At 41.2% G+C, this 15,509-nt stretch overlaps 1 protein-coding gene across 9 annotated transcripts in view; it reads right to left on the minus strand.

Moving 5' to 3' along the window:
• The window catches only part of PDE4DIP (phosphodiesterase 4D interacting protein), a 232,836-nt gene that overhangs the window by 153,194 nt on the left and 64,133 nt on the right, over positions 1 to 15,509 (minus strand). For 8 of the 9 annotated variants that reach the window (XM_028488930.2, XM_028488937.2, XM_028488935.2 and 5 more), the window contains exon 1: positions 9,518 to 9,824. In XM_028488930.2, the coding sequence (XP_028344731.1) occupies positions 9,518 to 9,658 (141 nt within the window). In that variant the 5' untranslated portion in view covers positions 9,659 to 9,824. Of the gene's footprint in view, positions 1 to 9,517; positions 9,825 to 15,509 lie in introns of those variants that run through there. The other variant, XM_028488945.2, reaches the window with a different exon arrangement.

The following is a 15,509-nucleotide window of genomic DNA, read 5'->3' on the forward strand; positions in this document are numbered from 1 at the left end:
GCACAGTGGTTAAGAATCTGCCTGCCAATGCAGGGGACACGGGTTCAAGCGCTGGTCTGGGAAGATCCCACATGCCGTGGAGCAACTAATCCCGTGTGCTGCAACTACTGAGCCTGTGAGCCACGACTACTGAGCCCGCATGCCACAACTACTGAAGCCCACGCGCCTAGAGCCCGTGCTCCGCAAGAAGAGAAGCCACCACAATGAGAAGCCCACAAACCGCAACGAAGAATAGCCCCTGCTCACCGCAACTAGAGAAAGCCTGCGCGCAGCAACGAAGACCCAACACAGCCAAAAATAAAATAAATAAATAAATTTATTTTTTTTTAAAGTGAAGGGGGCATACAGATTACCTCCAGGATCTTTTGTAACTCTAAACTGATTCTATGTTCTTATTTATCTCTTTTCAAGTGAAAGTAAGTCATTTTCCAGCTATCCAAATATATATCAAAGCAGAATTTTCAGATCCACTCCTCCTACCGCAGACGAGATGTTGAGTAGCCCAAGCACAAACCTAGTTTTTGCTTTTAACATCCTATACCCTGGGCAAAAGCTGAATTCTCCAAAAACACATTAAAAACATTCCCTCCATATCCTCTTTGTTCTCGTAAACAAATAAATTCATCCAGTTGGGAAAAGCTGTTTCTGGCAGCCCATGCTTACAGAATCTCAGTTTTTCCCTAGCAACTGGGCTAATTATAACTCCAGCTACTGGTAACAGCACTAGATTTTCCTGACATTGACTGGCAGTTTTAAAGCCATCTCAGCTCTGCTGGCACATGCCTTCCTGAGAAGGCATCAGAGGAGCTGTGAGACTGGGAGAAGGGAAGCAACTACCTTAGTTAAGGTGAGAGTATCCAAAGAGGCTGCTCAGAATCACGGAACTTCAGAGCTGGGAGAGATGTTAGTGTCAATCCCAGGTCAGCCCACACATTTTATACCTAAAGAACCAGAGACCCAGAAGAAGCGACTTGTCTTAGCCAGGATCCTGGCAGTCTTCTTGATTCCTTTCTGTCAACCCTCCCATCCCATCGATCACCAAGTCCTACAGATAGTTTACCTCCCAAATATTTTGCAAATCAGCTCCCTCTCCTCCACTCCTATTGCCATGGGCCTCATTTAGGCCCTCATCATCTCTTGGTTGGCCTATCTGTTCTCCTGACTTCCTGTCTTATCTTCCTTGAATCCATCTTCCCCACCCATCAGAAGGATCTAGCATGTTCCCTGCTGCTTAAAGCCCACCAGTAGCTTCCTATCCTCCTTAGGATAAAGTCTACACTCTTTAAAATGGCACAAACGATTACACCCTGCAGACCCTTCAGCCTCATTCTATGCCCAGAACTTAAATTTAGCAACACAAAACCACTTACAATTCTCCACACATACAATGTGGTTTCCCGTCTCTAAGCTTTTGCTTCTTTCTTTTAACCCTCCCCACCCCCCCCACCCCCCCACCCCCGCCATTGACTAACCAATGCTTACTCTCCTTTGAAGACAAAGCTCAGGGGTCATCTCCTCACAGACTCCTTTGTAGATTTTCCTTCCATCTCATCTATTCAGTTGGGTTAGAGATGCCTCATTTGAGTTCCCTTATACTTCATACGATCTCTATTACTGACTCCTACCATACTCTATATCACTTGTGTCTCACACATCTTTGAAGCCTCAACTTCCCAGCATAGTACTTGGAATATAGTAGGTGTCCAATTAATGTTTATTAATGCATGAATGGCGAAATCCAAAGTTCTCCATGATCTGTCCCCTGCTTACCTTTCCAACCACCACCACAAGTCTTCAATATCATGTGTTCCAGTCATACTGAAAGATTTGAAGTGTGTCAGGCACGCAATGCTTTTTCCTGTTTCTATGCCCTTGTAAATACTATTTCTTCTGCCTGAAATGCTTTACCCCATTCCTTGTTCTATTATTATTTTTTAAGATCCAATTCAAACTTCACATGCTTGGCAAGGCCTTTTCTAGTGCATTTTACTGTTCTCCTTAGTACTATAGAGCAATCTGTACATACCTCTATAGTAGCCCTTATTATACCATTTTTATTTATTTGTTGATAACTTTCTCCACCAGCATCTAGCACAGTAGCTGGCATACAGTAGTCAATAGATGCTTGAATTAACGAATGCATGTGTAGAGACATGAGTAAATGAATGGCCAAGGTGATAATGTAAATAAGGTAAACACTTGAGACAGGGACTTACAATGCCTAGTCTTTCAACTATATTACGCTACTTTTATCAGTGTGTAAACCTGGATGTACATAATAGGAAGAAGTGGCTTTCTGATAAATTCATGCAGAAGTACAAATTATGTAGACATAGTTAAGGAGATAGTTGAAAGTGGTTTAAAATTAAATCAGGCTCCAGGATTTAGTTTTAGATTTGTTTCCTAGTGATTGAAAGAAAAGGTCTTAAGTATTCAAAGGAAAAAAATTTCCTCTTCCGAACAGGTAAGTATTATGACATCTAATTAAGAGCTCTTAAAAATGAGAAGAGTTGTGTTAGGCAAAAACAAAACAAAGCCAAAAGTTGTATTTGTTAAGGATTTCACAAAATTTTAAAGTAACTATTACAGTTATGGGAAAGTTGCTTTAAAAAAATTTTAGTGGTAAAATATACATAATATAAAGTTTACCATTTTAACCATTTTTAAGTATACAGGTCAGTGGCATTAAGTACATTAACATTGTGCAAACATTCACCTGCAGAACTTTTTCCCCAATTGAGTCTATATCCATTAAACAATAACTCCCCATTCCCTACTTCCCCACAGCCCCTGGCAACCACCATTCTGTTCTCTGTCTTTATGAATTTGATTGCTCTAGGTACTTCCTGTAAGTGGAATCATATAATATTTGTCCTTTTGTGACTGGTTTATTTCACTTAGTATAACATCCTTAAAGTTCATCCATGCTGTAACATGTGTCAGAATTTCCTTCCTTTTTAAAGCTTAATAATATTCCATTGTATGTATATACCACATTTTGTTTATCTATTTATCTGTCAATGGACACTTAGTTTGCTTCTACCTTTTGGCTAAGTGAATAATGCTGCTATGAATGTGGGTGTACAAATATCTGTTCGAGTTCCTGTTTTCACTTATTTTGGGTATATACCTAGAATTTGAATTGCTGGATCATATAATAATTCTATGTTCAATTTTTTGAAGAATTGTCATACTGTTTTCCACAGTGGCGACACCATTTTACATTTTCAACCAGCTATAAACAGGGTTCTCACTTTCTCCGCATCCTGGCCAACATATGTTATTTTCTGTTTTTGTTTTGTTTTTATCATAGCCATCCAAATGGGTGTGAAGTTTAAAAAAAATTTTTTAACCAAAAACACAACTACTGGTTACAACTATTTAATGAATGAAGTCTCCCTACTTTCTTCCTACTTCTACTCCCCCAAAGAAGAGGAAATGCACAAGCAAGGCTTCAAGAACCTCAGAAAGCAGAGAATGAGGTGTCAGCACACACAGTATGTACAGACATGGACATACGAAACTATGTGACTTCCACAGAAATGTTTAAAAATAGTTTGGCCAAATTCGCCCTTATTTCTTTCTCTTTATTTACATTTCCCCCTTCCTTACTGTACACATTTCTTAAAGTTCACATAAGTAAAACATAGGGGAAAATAACTCAGCAGCTGACTAAACAAGGTATCCAACTATAAAAAGAAAACAGTCAACTCTGTTAAATATAAGAAAACCACTTATTCTGCAACAGCAGCTGCAACAGTTACTTTAGACAGTAATCTGAGGAGGTACACGCTCTCTAGTATGTGTCTCCAGGTATGCAGGACGGTCATAATCCTTTACATTTATTTAACATCTAACACATTAAACATGTTTACATATAGGGAAGAGGGCAGGGTGGGAATTCATGCCTCCATTTCAGGAAACTAAGGTTCAAAGAAGTTAAGGACCAGGCCAAGGATATGTAGTAGGAAAAGGTAAATTCAGAATTCAAGTTTTCTGGGAATTCCCTGGCAGTCCAGTGGTTAAGATTTGACACTTTCACCACGGTGGCCCAGGTTCAATCCCTGGTCGGAGAACTAAAATCCCTCAAGCCATGTGGCACAGCCAAAATAAAAAAAAAAAAGGAACACAGAATTCAAGTTTTCTGACTGAGTTCAAAACTTGTACCCCTACATTTTGATATCCCTCAAAGATACTTGTTTTTCTGTAATTGCCTCCATTGGTTCAAGTCAAGGTTCCTAAATTATATGGCCTAATGGAGTTCCTTGGGGTTTCACTGAACTTTTGGGTATTTAGCACAGTAAGTCTGCACGTACACTGTTACTCATCATATTTCCCAAAGCCTAAAGAAATCAGGTTAGGACTAAAGAAAATCAGTCATTGAGCCAAAAAGAAATTCAATGAAGAGAGCAGATCTTGAAAGTTCTCATACAAGGAAAAAAAATTGTAACCATGTGTGGTGATGGATGTGAACTAGACTTATTATGGTGATCATCTCGTGACATAAACATATAGAGTCGTTATGTTGTACACCTGAAATTAATACAATATGTTAATTATATCTCCATTAAAAAGAAAGCTAGGTCTTAAAAATTAAATAATTTAGAACCAGGCCAAGCTATAAAGTATTAAACCAAGATGATAAAAAATTTTGAATCATAACCAATCATAGTCATAATAATTTTTGTGAAAGCAAAGGACTTCGTATTATTATTAAATAAAATATTTTAGTAAAAAATTTAACAAATTTAGCCTTTCTTGTTTATTTTTTTTTGAAGAAGAAGCATTTGTATGTGAGGGTGACAGTAATTGTGCTGTAATAGGGACACTTCGATTATATTATGTTATTTATACATGGGCAAACTAAAATGGAGAATTGAGACAAATAGGACAAATTGTCCCAAATCCACTACTGAAGAAGAAGAAACTGATTTGGAATTCAAAAGTGGCCCAAATTGGATGTGTCCAGTAACTGGACTTATCTGGATAATTCTGCCATCTCCCAGTTTGTCACAACAGGGGCAAATATTGTTTGAGGGCTTACTACCATGTGAGAGGCATTGTGCTGATTTCAACGGATTGGCTCACTTGACCTGCTCCAGACCCTGTAAGATAGAAATTATTACAAGACCTACTTCAGCTCAGGAAAATTATAGTATTTGCCCAAGCTAAACCAGGTAGCAAGTAGTAGAACCAAGATTCCATCTCAAGCCTGTCTTATTCCTAACTCTTAACTACTATGCCCAGTGATAGCAGAACAGTAGAAATGATAAAAATTTGGTAGGCAAGTAAAGTCAGTGGGCTGTTTATCATGATTTTAAAAACTTAGCTGCAAAAAAACCACAAAAACCAAGAAATAAACAAACCTAGCTGCAGAAATAAGCTATGTATAAACTTCAAAGTTAGCTCAGGAAACATATCCAGTCTCAAAGCTGAGAAACCACAGCTCAAAGAAGTCAGGCAGTTTGAAGGCCACAAAACAATGGAACACAACTCTTTCAGCTCCTGTCTAAAGGCCAAATTGACTTTAACCATCCAACATCAATTATGTCATATTTAAACATTGACTCTCTCTGGTCCAGGATGACAACATTCAGTTTCTCCTGTCGCTTTTGTTATTGGATCTGAGCCTGTCAGATTTTAAATTCCATTCTTAGAATGGAACCTTAAATCTTTTTCAAAGCAACCTTGAATAATAATAAATTCACACAAGCTTAGCAAATAAGTAGTCTTCGTGTGGCAAAACACAGTGGATGGTGGTTTTGTGTGCTGTTTGGGGATTGGGTGTTTATCACACAGCAGTGGATTTCACAAATTCCAGGGTTGGGCATATTTCTAGTGGGGGCACGCTCGGCTATCATGAGAAGATGCAGGATTAGATAATCAACAACAACGAGGAAGTCAGCCAAGTTGCCGCCCAGAAATTATTTACCAGAGCAGCTGCAGTTCAGAAATGCTAACAAGCCAGTCTTCCTGGGAGTGGGCCATGCTCAGCTGTAGACCACTTACAGCGTTTTCTCACTTTACTTTGCTCCAGAATCAGGAGCTCTGTGTATTGCAACGGTTTCTCCCTTCCTTGCTTTATATATTGTCTTCCCCCAAAACTGAACCTACAATTAATATTTGCTATCAAGAGGGGGCAGTGGTACCTAATCATGTAGGTATATGCCCTAGTTGTTCTGTGCTGAGGGTAAGCAGCCTCCTCCTGTGTGTTTAAATATTTACAGAAGCTGAAGCTTAAAGGGTAGTTTAACTTAAACACTCAACCAAAAATAGCTAGTCTCGCAGAAACAACTCTTATGTATAATTTAATATTATTTTATTTCTGAATTCTCTGAGCATCTTGAAAGAGAGAAACCCTTAACTCCTTTTTTATTTACTTGCTCTGAAGTTGATACTTTTAGGTTTTTATGTAACTCTCTAACTCTTACAACTTCTCTTAAAATTAAACAGCCTTGTAGCTTCCTTTACAATTAAGAATTATGTATATCTACTTTAGTCTCTCCCTCAATCAGCTATATAAAGGAGGACTTGCCACTCGGAAAGAAAGACAGAACCCACTCTCCAGGACTTTTCTCCTGCAGTTTCTCATATTTCCCTTCCCTGTAGTCATTGTGGTGAAATGCTTGATTGCCTCTCACTAAGACAGTAACTTTTTACTCTTCAGTACAAATATCTCAACAAAAGTCTGCAGTAGTAAAAATATGTGAAATGATAAAATAATTACTATTCATAATAGAATTATATTACATATGTTTCACAAATACTGGTTTTCTTTAAGACAATCCATGCATACAGCACCCAAATTATTGCAGATTCTCACTTAGTTGGGCATGATTTAATGCTTTTACTATATTTAAAGAGTCCTTCCAACACTAAAAAAAAATCAAGCTAAGTTTAGTCACAGAACAGGGCTCTAAATTCTTATCTGAACTACCTGTGATGCACTGCACATCACTCTCCCTGTCTCTGCCAACATGGCTGCTAATTAATTGTCCTAACCTTGTGGAGTCACAAAGGGACTAACATGGACGAACGTAAAACACATTCATGGGAATGTCTGAGGGTGAGATTAAAGGAACCAAACTGCTTTATCATTTTAAAATATCATAATAACTATTACTACTAGTAGGCATACAACTACTACCCTCTCATACATGTAGGATGCTATGAAGTTTACAAAGTGCTTTGACTATGTCTTCTTATTTAATCTTTATGGCTGCTATTTATTCATACTCTCAACAGATAATTTTCAGGTCCTATGGTGCTGTGCATTATTCTTAATGCCAGTTCTACAGGGACTGGAACAGGCTCAGAGACGCTAAGTAACTCGCCCAGGTCTCCGATTGTCCAAGGCTCCTGATCTGTGGCATTCTAATCCCTTGTCCTTCCATCAAAATGCAACTGCCCTGATTTCTATCAATCCCTCATCACTACATAGTGTGATAAACGAACTTCAACTATGATGTTAATGATTGATAACGGCTTTCTGTGTTCTGCTTCCCAAATAAGGGCATTTTAACTGAAGTTGTTGGTGCTTCCCAAATAACCACAGCCAAACAGGATGAGTAATGTGACAGGCGAATGGAACAAAGGTATGGTGAGAAGGGAAAGGAGGGGACACGGTAGTTTGAGATTCCCCATATTATAGGATGCCTGTAGCTGCCTGACTACTCTGCTCTTAGACCAGGAAGGGACAGGGCCGTTTCTACTTCCTGAGTGGGACTAGTGGCAATACGGGAGTCTAACAAAGGGCCGTCACCTTTGCATGTGACAATGTCCTGTGGCCCACTTACCCCCACCATACCCCGGTGCGGCTCCTATAATCCTCTCAGTCACACTTCTCCAGGACAGCAACGGTGCCCTCTCACACCCACCCAGAGTGTCCCCTTAGCCAGTGCAGAGCAGAGGGTGAGACCAACTGACTCAAGCGGTCATTTGATTCAAGCTAAAAAAAACCCTTTCCCTCAAACTATCTAAGAAATTGCCCCTTTCTCCTGCCTTGCTTTTTCTCCTGCCATACCTTTGTGAGACCAACTGACTCAAGCGGTCATTTGATTCAAGCTAAAAAAAAAACCCTTTCCCTCAAACTATCTAAGAAATTGCCCCTTTCTCCTGCCTTGCTTTGGAGACAAGTAATGGGAAAATGTCCCTCCCTCTGCACAGTGAACAAATTCATTCACTGTTCCTACTCCGAGGCAAATACTGCACTCACACTCCCCTTCTCCCTCTCTCTGAGTTACCAACCCTCACTTGGCAATATCCTCCTCGAACCCTGGCAGCTCCATTGAGGCACATTCACTATATAGTCACATAAAAGACAAAAGATGAGTCTGGATCAATTTCAGGAAAATTCAGGTTAAAACATGGAAATCCTGGAAAGTCAGAAAATAGGGCTAAATCCCTCAGATTTAGCTGTTCATCTTAGTTGAATTTACCAAACAGTGGTTTGGGTCTCAGAGACACCAGTTATTCCTCTGATCTAAAGTATTATCTAGCAGCCTGTAATGCTTCCCAAACACCTTCTCGACAGGACAGGGCACACATAGATAATGATAATATTGCTATAGTCCTCTGGTGCAAACAGCTGGAGATTTAGAAACTGATGAAGTCAGAGGCCACCAGCTCCAGGTCACTCAGGCCACTTCAGGTCCTGCTAGCCCAGACACTAAGAAAGCTAAGGAAACCAACATTGTGGCAACCAGTTAGCAAGCTGAATCCTTGTAATCCATAGCCTAATGTCCTCTTAGCAAGGTGCTGTCTCATCTCACCCTCAACTCAGCCAATCCCCTCTGTCTTCCTTCCCAACCCACCCCCCATCAATCAAGACAGCCCTCCCTTTCAGGGAAGCCGCCATTCCCTCTCCCACCCCACCCAAGGCCAACGGCTGTTCATTCCATCAATACCCTTTCTTCATTCTAAGGTGAACTATTCTTAAAGATGAAAATGCCTAAGACCCTGTCCTAAAAGCTCATCTGCATAATCATCTTCAGAAACAAACACGAATTGCTCAAGGAACAGAAATGTCCTCAGTCCCTGCCCTGTTCCGCATGACATCATTCCCTGTCCCCACGGGCCAGAGCTAGAAGGGTCCCTTCTCTAAGCAGAGCGTGTGACTTGAAAACTACCAGCTTCAGTCACCTCTGGGGCTTGTTTAAAAATGCAGACTTCTAAGTTCCCCCTCCCTTACTAAATCAGAATCCCTGGGGGTAAGGCAGTAATGGACACTTTAAACCAGCCCCCAAGGTGATTGTTCTACACAGTTCCAAACCAGAGGTCGAGAGCCTCTGGTTTAATCCAGCTCGCTCTCTTTACAAGAGTAGGAAAGTAGGAAACAGGCACAGATGGGGTGAAATGGGCTTGTCCGAGGTCACACTGGCGTTACGGTGACCAGACCAAGGCCGGGAACCCGCCTACCCCACTGATTCGCACAGCACCAGCTAGGAAGAGCTGGGAATCTGGACGTGTCCGCCACCAGCCCCTGCCCGCCCCCCGAGCCGCAGGCCCCCGCACTCACCCTCTTGTAGATGTCCTCCCTGCTGGCCTCATACTTCTGCTGCATGCGCTCCTCCAGGAAGTAGATGCGCAGCTTGAGGCTGAAGTTCTCCTTCTTCAGGTCATTGAGGTGCTGGGACAGAGTGCGATATCCATTAGACATGGTGGGCAACCCATGGGGAGGAGCACACGCCCAATCGCCCCCTCAGCCCAGGAACGTGGTGCAGCTGCACCGCGGCATGAAGTGAGCCGGCGGCGACATGCCCCTGATGGCTGGCGCTCCCTCCCGCACTTGGGCCTGGACTCGCTGCTCTGGGTGCTGGAGCGCAGCGCGCTTTCCTTTTTTACCTCGGGAGATATTTGCGGAATCCCTGACAGAGGAACATGCTGCGTGAACTCAGACACAAGTGGTGTAACCCGACTCCAAGCTAGGACTCGGCTCTCACCCTCCCTCAGCCTCTCAGGCCCAACTGTAGGCAGTTAACAGTTTCTCAGAAAAGAGAGGGGGCTGACCCTCAGAAGCTTCCAGGAAATGGGGAATGGGAGTAATTAAAGGTGATGGTGGTTGGGTTGCAAGGACATAGAATGGCCCACAAAATGGTGACCACGTATCAAATATCCCCCTTCTGTCAGGTGCAAATCTCAAAGAACGACTAATCAGAGGGGTCTCTAATTGCCTTGGATGATCCAGAAGCTCACCTCTCATCAGTTCCTTCCCAGTTTTATTCCCTGGACCTTTCAAGCCCTGAGGCAGTTAAAGAAATAGCCTTTATTACCATGCCCCTCCCCGCATACACACCTGAGCCACCTCCAAAGAAAGGGCCAATCTTCTAGTTCAGTGGAATTTTTGCAAAATCTGTTTACCAGTTACACAAGCTCCAAGAGGTAGGGTCAAAGTTTCCTCCCTCTAAGGGATGAGGGCGAAAAGAGGGTGGGAGGTGATGGAGGGAGGTGTCAGGCTGGAGCCCAGAGATTTTACCCAGTCACTAGTTCTTAACTCTGGCACCTGCCAAGTGGAGCTAGGCACTCATTACCAGATCCTGCTCCTAAAGAAATTTAAGATCCTTGAATGACAGCTGCAACGTTGGCAGGAAGTATTATTTATACCACACCACACGGGACATTGACAGTGACTGGGAGACAACCCCACAGCACAGATACCAAACACAGGTTCTTGGTTGCAGTAATACTAGCTTGAAAAAAAATTAATATTAACATCCAAAGTAAAGGAAACAAAAACTTGATACTTAATTCAAGTATAAGGTTCCTCCCCAACCTACCTGCTCTTCATTCTTCTAATTCTTTCTTCACTCTTCATAATAATTCCAATCAACCTCCCTTTTTGTACACAGCAGGTAGTATGTTGGACATGAAGAATACAAAGATGAAGACAGTCCCAGCCCTCCAAGAGATAGGTGGCCGTAGAGATGTAGGTGCATATGTTTTACACTATAATCCTCCAGGCCTGTGTTATTCAAACATTTTACACTTCACACTGCAATCCAGTGCATGCACACACACCCACACAACTGAAGTAAAAGTTCCCCAAAGTAATGTTAACCATCATTATGTAGGATGCACTCTGATATTTCCTATTCCATTTCTCTTTTTGGGAGCGACCCACTGAATTGATTCCATGACCCACTAATAAGTTTTGTCCTAAAGTTTGAAAAATACTGAATCTGTGGGAACCCAGAAGAATGAGTGATTCATTCTCATTGGGATGGTGAGAGAAAGAAAGCTTCTAGGAGTTGCACTGGCACTTTGCCTTGAAAGACAGAAAAAAATCTGAGTGAATAAAGTGGCCTCAGGAGGGCATAATTAGAACTGAGCATTCTCTCAGATAGAGCTGGATTATAAGTAGGCGACACATTTCTTACCTAGACCACTGGTAACTTAAGAGAATGTATTCTTCATTTTTAAAAAATGCACACATTTAAAATGCATTTAGCTAATTTCATTAAATCTGTGCTCTTAGAATAAATGAATTTCACCTAGGCTTAGTTAGAGACAGTGAGGAAGAGAAAAGTCTAAAATAAGACTCAAGAAGATCCTTTTCTGGTCCCAGCTTTGTTACTAAATAGCAGTATGACCTTGGGAGTACACTCCTCCAGAAGCCTAGCTGTCCTCATTTATAAAATGAAGTGGTTGGAAACGGTGATTTTAAAGCCCTTTCCTGGTCTAAGCTCCTAGAGGAATAACCTGGTTATTATTACCTCCATTTTGCACAGGGGGAACCAGGTGCCAGATTCTAGATTAGTGTTTAATCATGCTTTTGATGTCTACGTGGATTCTTTCATCATGTAAGATAATTTAATAGAAGCTTTATGGAAAGTAAAATTGCATATGAATGCAGGTGTTCTTATCCAACCTATATATTTCTTTCTTCACAGTAAGCCTATTTTCTCTTATGCCCTGTGATCCCTTGTTCTTTTCCTATCTCTCTAGCCTCCCTTGTTCTTTTCCTATCTCTCTAGCCTCTTCTGTGTTGTCTTTTGTTTTTTTCTTTTTTTCCTGGCTCTTTAAAGCTACTACTTCAATGATAATTAGTCATTAGCCTTCTGATTTTTCTTCTCCTCACACTTTCTCCCTTAGAGATTTTATCCACTTTTAGGGCTTTGACTTTTGCCTCCCAAACAGTCCCCAAACCTCCAACTGAGTTGTCTCACCCAAGATCTAGCCCTACATATCCAGCTCTTTGCTAAATAGTTCAACTTGAATGTGCCATTCTCACGACTAACCTCATGGCAAAAACTTTTGCAACAGTGTCTATCATGTCTGCCAGAATTCACCCAGCTAGCTCTTCTCCTTATTAAAGCTAAAAAACCCCATTAGTTTAAAAACATTATTTTCAAAACTCAAATCTTATCCTGTCATCTCCCTTACTTAAAACTCCTTCACAGGCATCTCATTACTCTTAGTATAAAAGGAAAAAAAAAATCACACCCTCTCAAGACACCCTGCCTCTTTTTTCAAGTCACTTTCTCAAGTTTGAATTCCACCCAAACAAAGCTTTCCCTGCTACGCCAGACTGGAAAAACTTTTTCCTCTTGAGCTCCTAAGGCAAATACTAACGTTTGGCAAGTGCTCATATGCTGCCTCATGGTACTGCTTTTCTGTTGTCCTGCAGGGTTATTTACACATTTTAGAGCTTTTAACTTTTTCACGTGTCTACCTCTCCAACTAGTCTGTAAGCTGCCCAAGGGTCAATGACTTATATGTAAGCTGCCCAAGGGTCAATGACTTATATGTCTCTCTCTATTCCTTCAGCTCCCACAATTGCCAAGAAGACCTCTCCGGTTAATTCTTCCCACTGTGCAGTATACAATCACCTCAATCAGACTAGAATGTTTTGAGGGCTGGCAAGGCATATATTTTGTGTCTTTGCATTCTCATTGCAGAATATTTAGGACGCACTCCCTAATTAATTTGTTAAATTAATGAATAGATAATTATTGCATATATATTTCATTTTTTGCTGATTTGATCTGTTAAATATGGGCTAGCTTGCTTATGTTAGGTTGGCCAAAAAGTTCGTTCGGCTAAGCTCTTACGACAAAACCCAAACAAACTTTTTGGCCAACCCAATATTATTCTCATAACTTTCCAATGATATAGAAAAGTTTGTTTTAATGGTTCCAAAGAAACTACATCTGCTAGAATGGTGACTAGAAAAATAATGTTTTGTTCATTTAAATTTCTAAGTTTATATGCCCATCTTGACATTTCTCCTGAACTCCAATCTACACCTAACTTCCTAGTAGAAATCTCTACTTGAATATAGACAGTTCATACTCGTGATATATAAAACTGAATTCCTAATTTTTCCCAGCACATATGTTCCTTCCTCTTTGGACCCCATTTCAGTTTGTAACCACCAATATTTGCAGTTGTTTCGGCCAAAACCTTTGAATTATTCTTGACCCTTCTTTCTCATGCACATCATCTCATCTGTCTGTAAATCTGTCAAGATTTCTATTTTCAACACATATAGAGAAGCTATCTACCACCACTGCCACTCGTACCTTTGCCACTCTGGCTCAAGATACTGTGATCTCTCCTCTGAGTTATTTGAATAGCCCCTTAACTGGTCTCCCCACTCCCACCCTTGCTCCCCTATAGTCGATTCTTAGTATGGCAGCCATATCACTATGAGGGTTACAAAATGTCAGATTGCTCCTCTGCTGGAAACCCCCAATGGCTTCCCATCTAATTGAGAGTGAAAGGCTAAGTCAGTCGTTTTGTTAGCCCATAAGTCCCAAGGCCCTGCATAATCTGGAGCCTCTCCCCTACCCTCTCTTCTACTTTTTTCCTACTACTCTTCCCCTGCGTACTCTGCCCCGGCCACACTGTTTCTCTTTGCTGTTTCTCAAAAACACCAAGCACCCTCCCTCCTCAAGGCCTTTCAGCTTATTGATCCTTCTGAATAGTATGCTCATTCTTTAGTTATCTGCATTCTCTTCCTCACCCTCTTCAAGCCTTTGATCCAAATGTCACTTCCTCTATGAGGTGACCACTCTATTTAAAACTGTAACTCACCCTATGCCTCACCCCAGCCCTCCATGTCTCCCTTCATTGTTTTTTTTTTAATCCCATAGCACTATCATCTTCTAAAGTATTATATTTACTTATTTATTTTGTTTCTCATCTGTCTCTCCCTACTAGCATGTGAACTCCATGAGAAAGCCAGGATATGGGCCTGTTTCATTCACTGCTATATCACCTGTACCCAGAATGGTGCCTGGCACATAGTAGGTGCTCAAGAAATACTTAATAAAAGAATGGATGAATAACTAACCTGCTGACTTTGACTTCATTGGATTTAATCCTAATAGAATTCAATCTGTATACAAGATTATGCAGATCTTGTAGGAGGAAGAGCATATCTAAAGGTAATTTTATAAGTAAAATTAATTCTTCTAACAGACTAATTTTAATGCACAATGCAGAATCTGAACTATGTACAAGAGTTCCGAATAAATGGGGAATAATATATGATAAATAACAATCAAAGGGCAGTATGAACTGTACAAATAGTAAAAACTATAGAAATTAGGAAAGAGAGGCTACCAGAGAAGGTTCCAGAGAGAAGTGACATTTTTGCTCTCCTTAAAGGATGAATCAAGTTTGTATAGGCTGGAGGGAGAATACAAGGCAATCTAGGGAGGTAGAACATAAGCAAAGGTGCAGAGGACCAAGTGGACTGAAACAAAGGGCACATGCTGTCCTGTAGTGGGTGAACAGAGAGGATAGGAAGTGAAGTGCCATTTTAGAAAGATCTTGAAAGTCAGGATGAGGAGCCTGAGTTTGTTCCTTTAGCAGATCCTGGTTCTCAGTTTGAACAAAGGGTGAGGAACTACTTACTACTTACTTTATTTGCTTATTGCTTATGTTTTGTTTTACTTGTTTGTGTTTTGTAGCTTTAGCAAACAAAACCACACACACCTGGGCTGCTCACTAGACCTCCTAAATCAGGGCCTCTCAGAGCTTTGGATAAGCTCTGCACTGCTTAGGAAATAAACACTGCAGGTTCTTGAGCAAGGAGCAGTGCTTCTATCTTTGTTCTTCCTTTTTAATGTAGTATATAGAAAATCTTTACTCTTCTCTGAAAATATTTTTTCCAAACATTAACAGTTCTCCCCTGCTCCTTCCTTAATTTCTTCTTCCCACCGCTTCTTAATGTATTAGTCCAGACTGGAAATAAGACTTTAATAAGAACTCAATCAATGCCAACAATAGTAGGAGATTACAACCCAGCTGTTGTATGTTATGCCCCATTAACATAACCGACTGTCAAGTCAGCCTTTAAAAAAAACTCAGCCTCGGGCTTCCCTGGTGGCGCAGTGATTGGGAGTCCGCCTGCCGATGTAGGGGATACGGGTTTGTGCCCCGGTCCAGGACGATCCCACATGCCGCGGAGCGGCTGGGCCCATGAGCCATGGCCGCTGAGCCTGCGCGTCCGGAGCCTGTGCTCCGCAACGGGAGAGGCCACAACAGTGAGAGGCCCGCGTACC

Source organism: Physeter macrocephalus, chromosome 4 (genome assembly GCF_002837175.3).
Source record: "Physeter macrocephalus isolate SW-GA chromosome 4, ASM283717v5, whole genome shotgun sequence".
Classification (NCBI taxonomy): Eukaryota; Metazoa; Chordata; class Mammalia; order Artiodactyla; family Physeteridae; genus Physeter; species Physeter macrocephalus.